The sequence below is a fragment of the Heptranchias perlo genome, chromosome 35, assembly GCF_035084215.1.
Source record: "Heptranchias perlo isolate sHepPer1 chromosome 35, sHepPer1.hap1, whole genome shotgun sequence".
Classification (NCBI taxonomy): Eukaryota; Metazoa; Chordata; class Chondrichthyes; order Hexanchiformes; family Hexanchidae; genus Heptranchias; species Heptranchias perlo.
The window spans coordinates 2436033-2448711 of NC_090359.1; the positions used below are offsets into that span (position 1 = coordinate 2436033).

The window sequence follows — 12679 nt, forward strand, 5'->3', positions numbered from 1 at the left end:
CTGGTGTTTGATTCACGAGCTGGGTAGAGAATCATTGTTACTGTGGTCAACGAAAACACAACATCAGGTTCCACATGTCCGCTGACGACACCCAGCTCTACCTCACCACCACCTCCCTCGACCCCTTCACTGTCTCTCATCTGTCACATTGCTTGTCCGACATCCAGTACTGGATGACCAAACATTTCCACCAATTAAATATTGGGAAGACAGAAGCCAATGTCATGTGTCCCTGTCACAATCTCCGTTCCCGAGCCCCCGACTCCATCCCTCTCCCTGGTCACTCTCTGGGGCTGAACCAAACCGTTCACAACCTTGGCCTCCTATTTGACCCTGAGATGACCTTCCGACCCCATATCCTCTCCATCACCAAGACCACCTACTTCCACCTCCATAACATCGCCCATCTCCGCCCCGCCTCGGCTCATCTGCTGCTGAAACCCTCATCCAGGCCTTTGTTATCTCCAGACTGCTCTATTCCAATGCTCTCCTGGACGGCCTCCCATCTTCCCCCCTCCATAAACTTGAGCACATCCAAAACTCTGCTGCCCGTTTCCTAACTCGCACCAAGTCCCGTTCACCCATCACCCCCTGCGCTCACTGACCTGCATTGGCTCCCGGTTCAGGAACGCCTCGATTTAAAAATTCTTATGCTTGTTTTCAAATCCCTCCATGGCCTCGCCCCTCCCTATCTCTGTAACCTCCTTCTTTGATCTAGTAGCCATTATTGAGATGAGGTTGCAAGGTGACCAAGGTTGGGGACTAAATATTCCAGGGTCCATAACTTTTCAAAAAGACAGACAAATGGAAAAGGAGGAGGTGTCACCCTGATAATAAAGGATGACATAAGACAGTAGTAAGAAAGGATCTGGGCTCGGAAGATCAGGAAGTAGAATCAGTATGGGTGGAGATAAGAAATAACAAGGGGCAGAAAACATTGGTGGGAGTAGTTTATTGGCCCCCTAACAGTAGTTACACTGTCGGACAGAGTATTAATCAAGAAATAAGAGGAGCTTGTAACAAAGGGAATGCAATAATCATGGGGGACTTTAATCTTCATAAAGATTGGGCAAATCAAATTGGCAAAAGTAGTTTGAAGGACGAGTTCCTAGAATGTATTCGAGACAGTTTCCGAGAACAATGCATCGTGGAACCAACAGGGAACAGGCTATTTTAGATCTTGCCTTGTGTAATGACATAGGGTTAATTAGTAATCTCATAGTAAGGATCCTCTGGGGAAGAGTGATCATAATATGATAGAATTTCACATTGAATTCGAGAGTGACATACTTCTGGAGTCTAGAGTAAACGAGAGTCTTAATTTAAACGAAACCAATTATGAGGGCGAGCTGGCTAAGGTAGATTGGGAAATTAGATTAGAAGATATGACGGGAGATAAGCAATGGTGAACATTTAAAGAAATATTTCACAATTTTCAATGAATACACATTCCCTTGAGAAATAAAAACTCTAGGGGAAAAGTGATTCATCCGTGGCTAACTAAAGAAGTTAAGAATAATATTTGATTAAAAGAAAAGGCCTATAATGTTGCCAAGAAGAGCAGTAAACTTGAGGATTGGGAGTTTTAGGAACCAGCAAAGGACGACCAAAAAATTGGTAAAGAGGGAGAAAATAGAATATGAAAGTAAACGAGCAAGAAATATAAAAACAGATTGTAAGAGCTTCTACAAGTATGTAAAAAGGAAGAGAGTAGCAAAAGTAAACGTTGGTCCCTTAAGGCTGAGACAGGAGAAATTATAATGGGGAATAAGGAAACGGCAGATGCGTTAAACAAATATTTGGTACCTGTCTTCACAGCAGAAAACACAAAAAAATACCAGAAATAGTGGGGAACCAAGGGGCTAATGAGAGTGAGGAACTTAAAGTAATTATTATCAGTAGAGAAAAAGTACTGGAGAAATTAATGGAATTAAAAGCCGACAAATCCCCAGGACCTGATGGCCTACATCCTAGGGTTCTAAAAGAGGTGGTCGCAGAGATAGTGGATGCATTGGTTGTGATCTTCCAAAATTCCCAGGTTCTAGAACGGTCCCCGTGGATTGGAAGGTGGCAAATGTAACCCTGCTATTCAAGAAAGGAGGGAGAGAGAAAACAGGGAACTACAGGCCGGTTAGCCTGACATCAATCGTCGGGAAAATGCTGGAATCCATTATTAAGGAAGTGGTAACAGGGCACTTAGAAAATCATAATATGATTAGGCAGAGTCAACATGGTTTTATGAAAGGGAAATCATGTTTGACAAATTTATCAGAGTTTTTTGAGGATGAAACTAGCAGGGTAGATAAAGGGGAACCAGTGGATGTAGTATATTTAGATTTTCAAAAGGCATTCGATAAGGTGCCACATGAAAGGTTGTTACACAAGATAAGGGCCCATGGGGTTGGGGGTAATATATTAGCATGGATAGAGGATTGGTTAAAGGACAGAAAACAGAGAGTAGGGATAAACGGGTCATTCTCAGGTTGTCAGGCTGTAACTAGTGGGGTGCCGCAAGGATCAGTGCTTGGGCCTCAGCTATTTACAATCTATATTAATGACTTAGATGAAGGGACCGAGTGTAATGTATCCGAGTTTGCTGACGATACAAAGCTAGGTGGGAAAGTAAGCTGTGAGGAGGACACAAAGAGTCTGCAAAGGCATATAGACAGGTTAAGTGAGAGGGCAAGAAGGTGGCAGATGGAGTATAATGTGGGGAAATGTGAGGTTATTCACTTTGGTAGGAAGAATAGAAAAACAGAATATTTTTAAATGGTGAGAAACTATGTTGGTGTTCAGAGGGATTTGGGTGACCTCGTACATGAAACACAGAAAGTTAACATGCAGGTACAGCAAGCAATTAGGAAGTCAAATGGCGTGTTGGCCTTTATTACAAGGGTGTTGGAGTATAAGAGTAAGGAAGTCTTGCTGCAATTGTACAGGGCTCTGGTGAGACCTCACCTGGAGTACTGTGTACAGTTTTGGTCTCCTTACCTAAGGCTTAGAGGCGGTGCAACAAAGGTTCACTAGATTAATTCTTGGGATGAGAGGGTTGTCCTGTGAGGAGAGATTGTGTAGAATGGGCCGATACTCTCTGGAGTTTAGAAGAATGAGAGGTGATCTCATTGAAACATATAAGATTCTGAGGGGGCTTGACAGGGTCGATGCTGAGAGGCTGTTTCCCCTGGCTGGAGAGTCTCGAACTAGGGGGCATAGTCTCAGGATAAGGGGTCGGACATTCAAGACTGAGGTGAGGAGGAATTTCTTCACTCAGAGGGTTGTGAATCTTTGGAATTCTCTACCCCAGAGGGCTGTGGATGCTCAGTCGTTGAATATATTCAAGGCTGAGATCGATAGATTTTTGGACTCTAGGGGAATCAAGGGATATGGGGATGGGGGTGGAAAGTGGAGTTGAGGTCGAAGACCAGCCATGATCTGATTGAATAGTGGAGCAGGCTCGAGGGGCCGAATGGCCTACTCCAGCTCCTATTATGTTGTTATGTTCTCCTCCAGTCCCACGACCCTCCGAGATCTCTGCACTCCTCCAATTCCGGCCTCTTGTGCATCCCTGATTTTCATCGCTCCACCATTGGCGGCCGTGCCTTCAGCTGCCTCGGCCCTAAGCTCTGGAATTCCCTCCCTGAACCTCTCCACCTCTCTCTCCTCCTTTAAGGTGCTCCTCAAAACCCACCTCTTTCACCAAGCTTTTGGTCACCTGTTCTAATATCTCCTTATTTGGTCCGGTGTCAAATTTTGTTTGATAATCACTCCTGTGAAGCGGCTTGGGACATTTTACTATGTTAAAGGCGTTATATAAATTCAAATTGTTGGTACTGTGGACCGAGGGCCTCTCCTGGGACTGTGGACCGAGGGTCTCGCCTGGGACTGTGGACCGAGGGCCTCGTCTGGGACTGTGGACCGAGGGTCTTGCCTGGGACTGTGGACCGAGGGACTCGTCTGGTACTGTGCACCGAGGGCCTCGTCTGGTACTGTGGACCGAGGGCCTCGTCTGGGACTGTGGACCGAGGGCCTCGCCTGGGACTGTGGACCGAGGGCCTCTCCTGGGACTGTGGACCGAGGGCCTCGTCTGGTACTGTGGACCGAGGGCCTCGCCTGGGACTGTGGACCGAGGGCCTCGCCTGGGACTGTGGACCGAGGGCCTCTCTTGGTACTGTGGACAGAGGGCCTCTCTTGGTACTGTGGACCGAGGGCCACTCCTGGGACTGTGGACCGAGGGCCTCGTCTGGTACTGTGCACCGAGGGCCTCTCTTGGTACTGTGGACCGAGGGCCTCTCTTGGTACTGTGGACCGAGGGCCTCTCCTGGGACTGTGGACAGAGGGCCTCTCTTGGTACTGTGGACCGAGGGCCACTCCTGGGACTGTGGACCGAGGGCCTCGTCTGGTACTGTGGACCGAGGGCCTCGCCTGGGAGTGTGGACCGAGGGCCACTCCTGGGACTGTGGACCGAGGGCCTCGTCTGGGACTGTGGACCGATGGCCTCGCCTGGGACTGTGGACCGAGGGCCTCGTCTGGGACTGTGGACCGAGGGCCTCGTCTGGTACTGTGGACCGAGGGCCACTCCTGGGACTGTGGACCGAGGGCCTCGTCTGGTACTGTGGACCGAGGGCCTCGTCTGGGACTGTGGACCGAGGGCCTCGTCTGGGACTGTGGACCGAGGGCCTCGCCTGGGACTGTGGACCGAGGGCCTCGCCTGGTACTGTGCACCGAGGGCCTCGTCTGGTACTGTGGACCGAGGGCCTCGCCTGGGAGTGTGGACCGAGGGCCTCGCCTGGGACTGTGGACCGAGGGCCTCGTCTGGGACTGTGGACCGAGGGCCTCGTCTGGGACTGTGGACCGAGGGCCTCGCCTGGTACTGTGGACCGAGGGCCTCGCCTGGGACTGTGGACCGAGGGCCTCGCCTGGGACTGTGGACCGAGGGCCTCGTCTGGGACTGTGGACCGAGGGCCTCGTCTGGTACTGTGGACCGAGGGCCTCGCCTGGGAGTGTGGACCGAGGGCCTCGTCTGGGACTGTGGACCGAGGGTCTCGTCTGGGACTGTGGACCGAGGGCCTCGTCTGGGACTGTGGACCGAGGGCCTCGTCTGGTACTGTGGACCGAGGGCCTCGCCTGGGACTGTGGACCGAGGGCCTCGTCTGGGACTGTGGACCGAGGGTCTCGTCTGGGACTGTGGACCGAGGGCCTCGTCTGGTACTGTGGACCGAGGGCCTCGCCTGGGACTGTGGACCGAGGGCCTCGTCTGGGACTGTGGACCGAGGGCCTCGCCTGGGACTGTGGACCGAGGTCCTCGCCTGGGACTGTGGACCGAGGGCCTCGTCTGGTACTGTGGACCGAGGGCCTCGTCTGGTACTGTGGACCGAGGGCCTCGCCTGGTACTGTGGACCGAGGGCCTCGCCTGGGACTGTGGACCGAGGGCCTCGTCTGGGACTGTGGACCGAGGGCCTCGTCTGGGACTGTGGACCGAGGGCCTCGCCTGGTACTGTGGACCGAGGGCCTCGCCTGGTACTGTGGACCGAGGGCCTCGCCTGGTACTGTGGACCGAGGGCCTCGCCTGGGACTGTGGACCGAGGGCCTCGTCTGGTACTGTGGACCGAGGGCCTCGTCTGGTACTGTGGACCGAGGGCCTCGTCTGGGACTGTGGACCGAGGGCCTCGTCTGGTACTGTGGACCGAGGGCCTCGTCTGGGACTGTGGACCGAGGGCCTCGTCTGGTACTGTGGACCGAGGGCCTCGCCTGGGACTGTGGACCGAGGGCCTCGTCTGGTACTGTGGACCGAGGGCCTCGTCTGGTACTGTGGACCGAGGGCCTCGTCTGGGACTGTGCACCGAGGGTCTCGCCTGGTACTGTGCACCGAGGGCCTCGTCTGGGACTGTGGACCGAGGGCCTTGTCTGGGACTGTGGACCGAAAGCCTCGTCTGGGACTGTGGACCGAGGGCCTCGTCTGGGACTGTGCACCGAGGGTCTCGCCTGGTACTGTGGACCGAGGGCCTCGTCTGGTACTGTGGACCGAGGGCCTCGTCTGGGACTGTGGACCGAGGGCCTCGCCTGGGACTGTGGACCGAGGGCCTCGCCTGGTACTATGGACCGAGGGCCTCGTCTGGGACTGTGGACCGAGGGTCTCGCCTGGGACTGTGGACCGAGGGCCTCGCCTGGGACTGTGGACCGAGGGCCTCGTCTGGGACTGTGGACCGAGGGCCTCGTCTGGGACTGTGGACCGAGGGCCTCTCCTGGGACTGTGGACCGAGGGCCTCTCCTGGGACTGTGGACCGAGGGCCTCGTCTGGTACTGTGGACCGAGGGCCTCGTCTGGGACTGTGGACCGAGGGTCTCGCCTGGGACTGTGGACCGAGGGCCTCGTCTGGTACTGTGGACCGAGGGCCTCGTCTGGGACTGTGGACCGAGGGTCTCGTCTGGGACTGTGGACCGAGGGCCTCGTCTGGGACTGTGGACCGAGGGCCTCGCCTGGGACTGTGGACCGAGGGCCTCGCCTGGGACTGTGGACCGAGGGCCTCGTCTGGGAGTGTGGACCGAGGGCCTCGCCTGGTCCTGTGGACCGAGGGCCTCTCCTGGTACTGTGGACCGAGGGCCTCGCCTGGGACTGTGGACCGAGGGCCTCGCCTGGGACTGTGGACCGAGGGCCTCGCCTGGTCCTGTGGACCGAGGGCCTCGCCTGGTACTGTGGACCGAGGGCCTCGTCTGGGACTGTGGACCGAGGGCCTCGCCTGGGACTGTGGACCGAGGGCCTCGTCTGGTACTGTGGACCGAGGGCCTCGTCTGGGACTGTGGACCGAGGGCCTCGTCTGGGACTGTGGACCGAGGGCCTCGTCTGGTACTGTGGACCGAGGGCCTCGCCTGGTACTGTGGACCGAGGGTCTCGCCTGGGACTGTGGACCGAGGGCCTCGCCTGGGACTGTGGACCGAGGGCCTCGCCTGGTACTGTGGACCGAGGGCCTCTCCTGGGACTGTGGACCGAGGGTCTCGCCTGGGACTGTGGACCGAGGGCCTCGTCTGGGACTGTGCACCGAGGGTCTCGCCTGGTACTGTGCACCGAGGGCCTCGTCTGTGACTGTGGACCGAGGGCCTCGCCTGGTACTGTGGACCGAGGGCCTCGCCTGGTACTGTGGACCGAGGGCCTCGTCTGGGACTGTGGACCGAGGGCCTCGTCTGGGACTGTGGACCGAGGGCCTCGTCTGGGACTGTGGACCGAGGGTCTCGCCTGGGACTGTGGACCGAGGGTCTCGTCTGGTACTGTGGACCGAGGGTCTCGTCTGGTACTGTGGACCGAGGGCCTCGTCTGGTACTGTGGACCGAGGGCCTCGTCTGGGACTGTGGACCGAGGGCCTCGCCTGGTACTGTGCACCGAGGGCCTCGCCTGGTACTGTGGACCGAGGGCCTCGCCTGGGACTGTGGACCGAGGGCCTCGCCTGGGACTGTGGACCGAGGGCCTCGCCTGGTACTGTGGACCGAGGGCCTCTCCTGGGACTGTGGACCGAGGGCCTCTCCTGGGACTGTGGACCGAGGGCCTCGCCTGGTACTGTGGACCGAGGGCCTCGTCTGGTACTGTGGACCGAGGGCCTCGTCTGGGACTGTGGACCGAGGGCCTCTCCTGGGACTGTGGACCGAGGGCCTCGTCTGGTACTGTGGACCGAGGGCCTCGTCTGGTACTGTGGACCGAGGGCCTCGCCTGGTACTGTGGATCGAGGGCCTCGTCTGGTACTGTGGACCGAGGGCCTCGCCTGGGACTGTGGACCGAGGGCCTCTCCTGGGACTGTGGACCGAGGGCCTCGTCTGGGACTGTGGACCGAGGGCCTCGCCTGGTACTGTGGACCGAGGGCCTCGTCTGGGACTGTGGACCGAGGGCCTCGTCTGGGACTGTGGACCGAGGGCCTCGCCTGGGACTGTGGACCGAGGGCCTCGCCTGGGACTGTGGACCGAGGGCCTCGTCTGGGACTGTGGACCGAGGGCCTCGTCTGGTACTGTGCACCGAGGGCCTCGCCTGGGACTGTGGACCGAGGGCCTCGTCTGGGACTGTGGACCGAGGGTCTCGTCTGGTACTGTGAACCGAGGGCCTCGCCTGGGACTGTGGACCGAGGGCCTCGTCTGGGACTGTGGACCGAGGGCCTCGTCTGGTACTGTGAACCGAGGGCCTCTCCTGGGACTGTGAACCGAGGGCCTCTCCTGGGACTGTGGACCGAGGGCCTCGCCTGGGACTGTGGACCGAGGGCCTCGTCTGGTACTGTGGACCGAGGGCCTCGTCTGGGACTGTGGACCGAGGGCCTCGCCTGGTTCTGTGGACCGAGGGCCTCGTCTGGGACTGTGGACCGAGGGTCTTGCCTGGTACTGTGGACCGAGGGCCTCTCCTGGGACTGTGGACCGAGGGCCTCGCCTGGGACTGTGGACCGAGGGCCTCGCCTGGTACTGTGGACCGAGGGCCTCGCCTGGGAGTGTGGACCGAGGGCCTCGCCTGGGACTGTGGACCGAGGGCCTCGTCTGGTACTGTGGACCGAGGGCCTCGTCTGGGACTGTGGACCGAGGGCCTCGTCTGGGACTGTGGACCGAGGGCCTCTCCTGGGACTGTGGACCGAGGGCCTCGCCTGGTACTGTGCACCGAGGGCCTCGTCTGGTACTGTGGACCGAGGGCCTCTCCTGGGACTGTGGACCGAGGGCCTCTCCTGGGACTGTGGACCGAGGGCCTCGCCTGGTACTGTGGACCGAGGGCCTCGCCTGGTACTGTGGACCGAGGGCCTCGCCTGGTACTGTGGACCGAGGGCCTCGTCTGGGACTGTGGACCGAGGGCCTCGTCTGGTACTGTGGACCGAGGGCCTCGTCTGGTACTGTGGACCGAGGGCCTCGTCTGGTACTGTGGACCGAGGGCCTCGCCTGGGACTGTGGACCGAGGGCCTCGCCTGGGACTGTGGACCGAGGGCCTCGTCTGGGACTGTGGACCGAGGGCCTCGTCTGGTACTGTGGACCGAGGGCCTCGTCTGGGACTGTGGACCGAGGGCCTCGCCTGGGACTGTGGACCGAGGGCCTCGCCTGGGAGTGTGGACCGAGGGCCTCGCCTGGTACTGTGGACCGAGGGCCTCGCCTGGTACTGTGGACCGAGGGCCTCGCCTGGTACTGTGGACCGAGGGCCTCGCCTGGTACTGTGGACCGAGGGCCTCGCCTGGGACTGTGGACCGAGGGCCTCGTCTGGGACTGTGGACCGAGGGCCTCGCCTGGGACTGTGGACCGAGGGCCTCGTCTGGGACTGTGGACCGAGGGCCTCGTCTGGGACTGTGGACCGAGGGCCTCGTCTGGTACTGTGGAACGAGGGCCTCGTCTGGGACTGTGGACCGAGGGCCTCGCCTGGGACTGTGGACCGAGGGCCTCGTCTGGGACTGTGGACCGAGGGCCTCGTCTGGTACTGTGGACCGAGGGTCTCGTCTGGGACTGTGGACCGAGGGCCTCGTCTGGGACTGTGGACCGAGGGCCTCGCCTGGGACTGTGGACCGAGGGCCTCGTCTGGGACTGTGGACCGAGGGCCTCGTCTGGTACTGTGGACCGAGGGCCTCGCCTGGGACTGTGGACCGAGGGCCTCGTCTGGGACTGTGGACCGAGGGCCTCGTCTGGTACTGTGGACCGAGGGCCTCGTCTGGGACTGTGGACCGAGGGCCTCGTCTGGTACTGTGGACCGAGGGCCTCGTCTGGTACTGTGGACCGAGGGCCTCGTCTGGTACTGTGGACCGAGGGCCTCGCCTGGTACTGTGGACCGAGGGCCTCGTCTGGTACTGTGGACCGAGGGCCTCTCCTGGGACTGTGGACCGAGGGCCTCGTCTGGGACTGTGGACCGAGGGCCTCGTCTGGGACTGTGGACCGAGGGCCTCGCCTGGTACTGTGGACCGAGGGCCTCTCCTGGGACTGTGAACCGAGGGCCTCGTCTGGTACTGTGGACCGAGGGCCTCGCCTGGTACTGTGGACCGAGGGCCTCGTCTGGGACTGTGGACCGAGGGCCTCGTCTGCTACTGTGGACCGAGGGCCTCGTCTGGTACTGTGGACCGAGGACCTCGTCTGGTACTGTGGACCGAGGGCCTCGTCTGGGACTGTGGACCGAGGGCCTCGTCTGGTACTGTGGATCGAGGGCCTCGTCTGGTACTGTGGACCAAGGGCCTCGTCTGGTACTGTGGACCGAGGGCCTCGTCTGGTACTGTGGGAGCAGATCAGAAGATCACTTGTGTGATCTGTGCTGAATGAGCTGCTTTTGGCCGGGATGGGAGGTGGGGGTGTGGTTTGGGAGGTCACGGCACTGGAGTTGGCCACTCAGGCCCTGGTTTAGAGAAAGGTCAATGGCTCGACCCTATTGACCAACCCTCATACGGCCCACGTGTGGGAGGAACAGGGTGGGAATCGGGGGCGAAAGGCCCCATGGTCGAATAGCTGTGGACACTGAGTGAGGAAGAATGTCTCGTTTGGGGAGATACCCAGAGGGAGAGTGAGGAACGGAGTCTGTTCTCTGACAGTCACTTGTTGAGATCTCGATGCTGATTGGTGTTGGTTCCCACTCTAACTCTCCCTCTCTGATTCAAGGTATGAACTTGGAATGGGACTCTACATTGGCTGGGCTGGGGGAACGCTCGAGATGATTGGTGGGATCTGCCTCTGCTGCTCTTGTAAAACAGCCACTGGCAAGACAGGGTAAGTGTGGAAAATGGAAGCTGCCAATCCCAGGGGGCAATACAGACACAGGGCCCAGCAAACGGGCACTGACCGCCCCCCCCGGACACTGACCTCCCCCCCGGACACTGACCTCCCCCTCGGACACTGACCCTCCCCCCCGGACACTGACCCCCCCCCGGACACTGACCTCCCCCCCGGACACTGAACCCCCCCCGGACACTGACCCCCCCCGGACACTGACCTCCCCCCCGGACACTGACCTCCCCCCGGACACTGACCTCCCCCCCGGACACTGAACCCCCCCCGGACACTGAAACCCCCCCGGACACTGAAACCCCCCCGGACACTGAAACCCCCCCGGACACTGACCCCCCCCCGGACACTGACCCCCCCCCGGACACTGACCCCCCCCCCCGGACACTGACCCCCCCCCCCGGGCACTGACCCCCCCCCGGACACTGAACCCCCCCCGGACACTGAACCCCCCCCGGACACTGACCTCCCCCCCGGACACTGACACCCCCCCCGGACACTGACCTCCCCCCCGGACACTGACCCCCACCCTGGACACTGACACCCCTCCCCCCCGGACACTGACCCCCCCCTGGACACTGACCCTCCCCCCCGGACACTGATCCCACCCCCCCCGGAAACTGACCCACCCCAGACACTGACCCCCACCCTGGACACTGACACCCCTCCCCCCCGGACACTGACCCCCCCACGGACACTAACACCTCCCTGTGGACTGAACCTCCCTCCCCCCCCCCGGGAATGGGAGACTATCACTGAGCAGAGACTTGAGATACTGAGATGTTCCACTGGAGCAGACGGTGATGTGCTGATTTAACAGATGTTTTCCATTCCGAATTGTTTTGATGAAGTGGACAGGGAACGAGTATTTCCTCGGCTTGTGGAGGGAACGGTTTAAAACATGTCAGAAAGTGAGGTGTGGTTTAGGAGACATTCCTTTACACAAGGGGCACACAAGTGGTAAATGTGGAATGGAGGACGGGGTCATCAGATGCGTTTCCTCGAACAATAAAACATGGGACCAAGCAGGGAACAGGCTGTTCTCGATCTTGTATTGTGTAATGAGACAGTGTAGATCAGTAATCCCACAGTAAAGGATCCACTGGGGCTCGAGGGGCCGTATGGCCTCCTCCTGCTCCTGCTCCGATTTCTTATCTTCTTAATGTGAACACTTTCCCCACAGTTGGTGGGACAAGAGTGGCACAGTGGGATTAATCTTGGAATTTAGGAATAGGAGGAGGCCATTCAGCCCCTCGAGCCTGTTCCGCCATTAATTTAGATCATGGCTGATCTGTATCTTAACTCCATTTACTTTAGGCCATTCCCAGACTGACGGTTCATTGACGATCGCTACGCCTGACCTGGAGGCTCTTGCTTTATCTGACACTCCTGCTGACAGTGTTACTGACCCGGTGCTTGGTTAATTACTGTCTGCTTTTCTTTTCCAGTAATTACTCGTACAGCTACAGAGCGCCCAGATCTACGGTGGGGGCCGTGTCCAAGAAATGGAACTCCGAGGTGGATAACAGCAGTAACTATGGGAAGAATGCTTACGTCTGAGGGATTGGGGAATGCCTCTGACCCATCGCTTGCCTTGGTGCTTGGGTTGATTGTAGGACAGCACAGGGGGTGCAATCCCTGCCCCCCACCTCTCCTTTACCGAGGATTAGTAAGTCCTGAGCCCTGTGTCACCGCGGGGCAGACGGGGCTTTGTACACATCGATCAGTTCAAACTCGAGTGGCACAAAAACACTGTTTTGTTGCCTTTTCCTTTATTCCTTTTGCTCAATCCAATAGTAATTAATTAACCGCGGAATGCTGATGAACCTGCTCCCCTCGCACCAGGGAGTGGGGGAAAGGAGATCAATAATTGAAGGAGAAATCAAATAAAACCGTCACAGAATATACGTGTCCAGTCTGAATGTTTCATTGCAGTCAGTGTCACCAAGGGGGAGTCGGCCAAATCAAGACTAGGC

General features: G+C 58.8%; 1 protein-coding gene across 1 annotated transcript in view; it reads left to right on the plus strand.

The window, feature by feature from the left end:
• cldn15a (claudin 15a) overlaps positions 1 to 12345 on the plus strand; it is an 80341-nt gene extending 67996 nt beyond the window's left edge. The window contains exons 4-5 of the mRNA XM_067971698.1: positions 10581 to 10688; positions 12152 to 12345. Coding sequence (XP_067827799.1) covers positions 10581 to 10688; positions 12152 to 12263 — 220 coding nt within the window. The 3' untranslated portion in view covers positions 12264 to 12345. The remainder of the gene's footprint in view (positions 1 to 10580; positions 10689 to 12151) is intronic.
• The last annotated feature ends 334 nt before the right edge of the window (positions 12346 to 12679 follow it).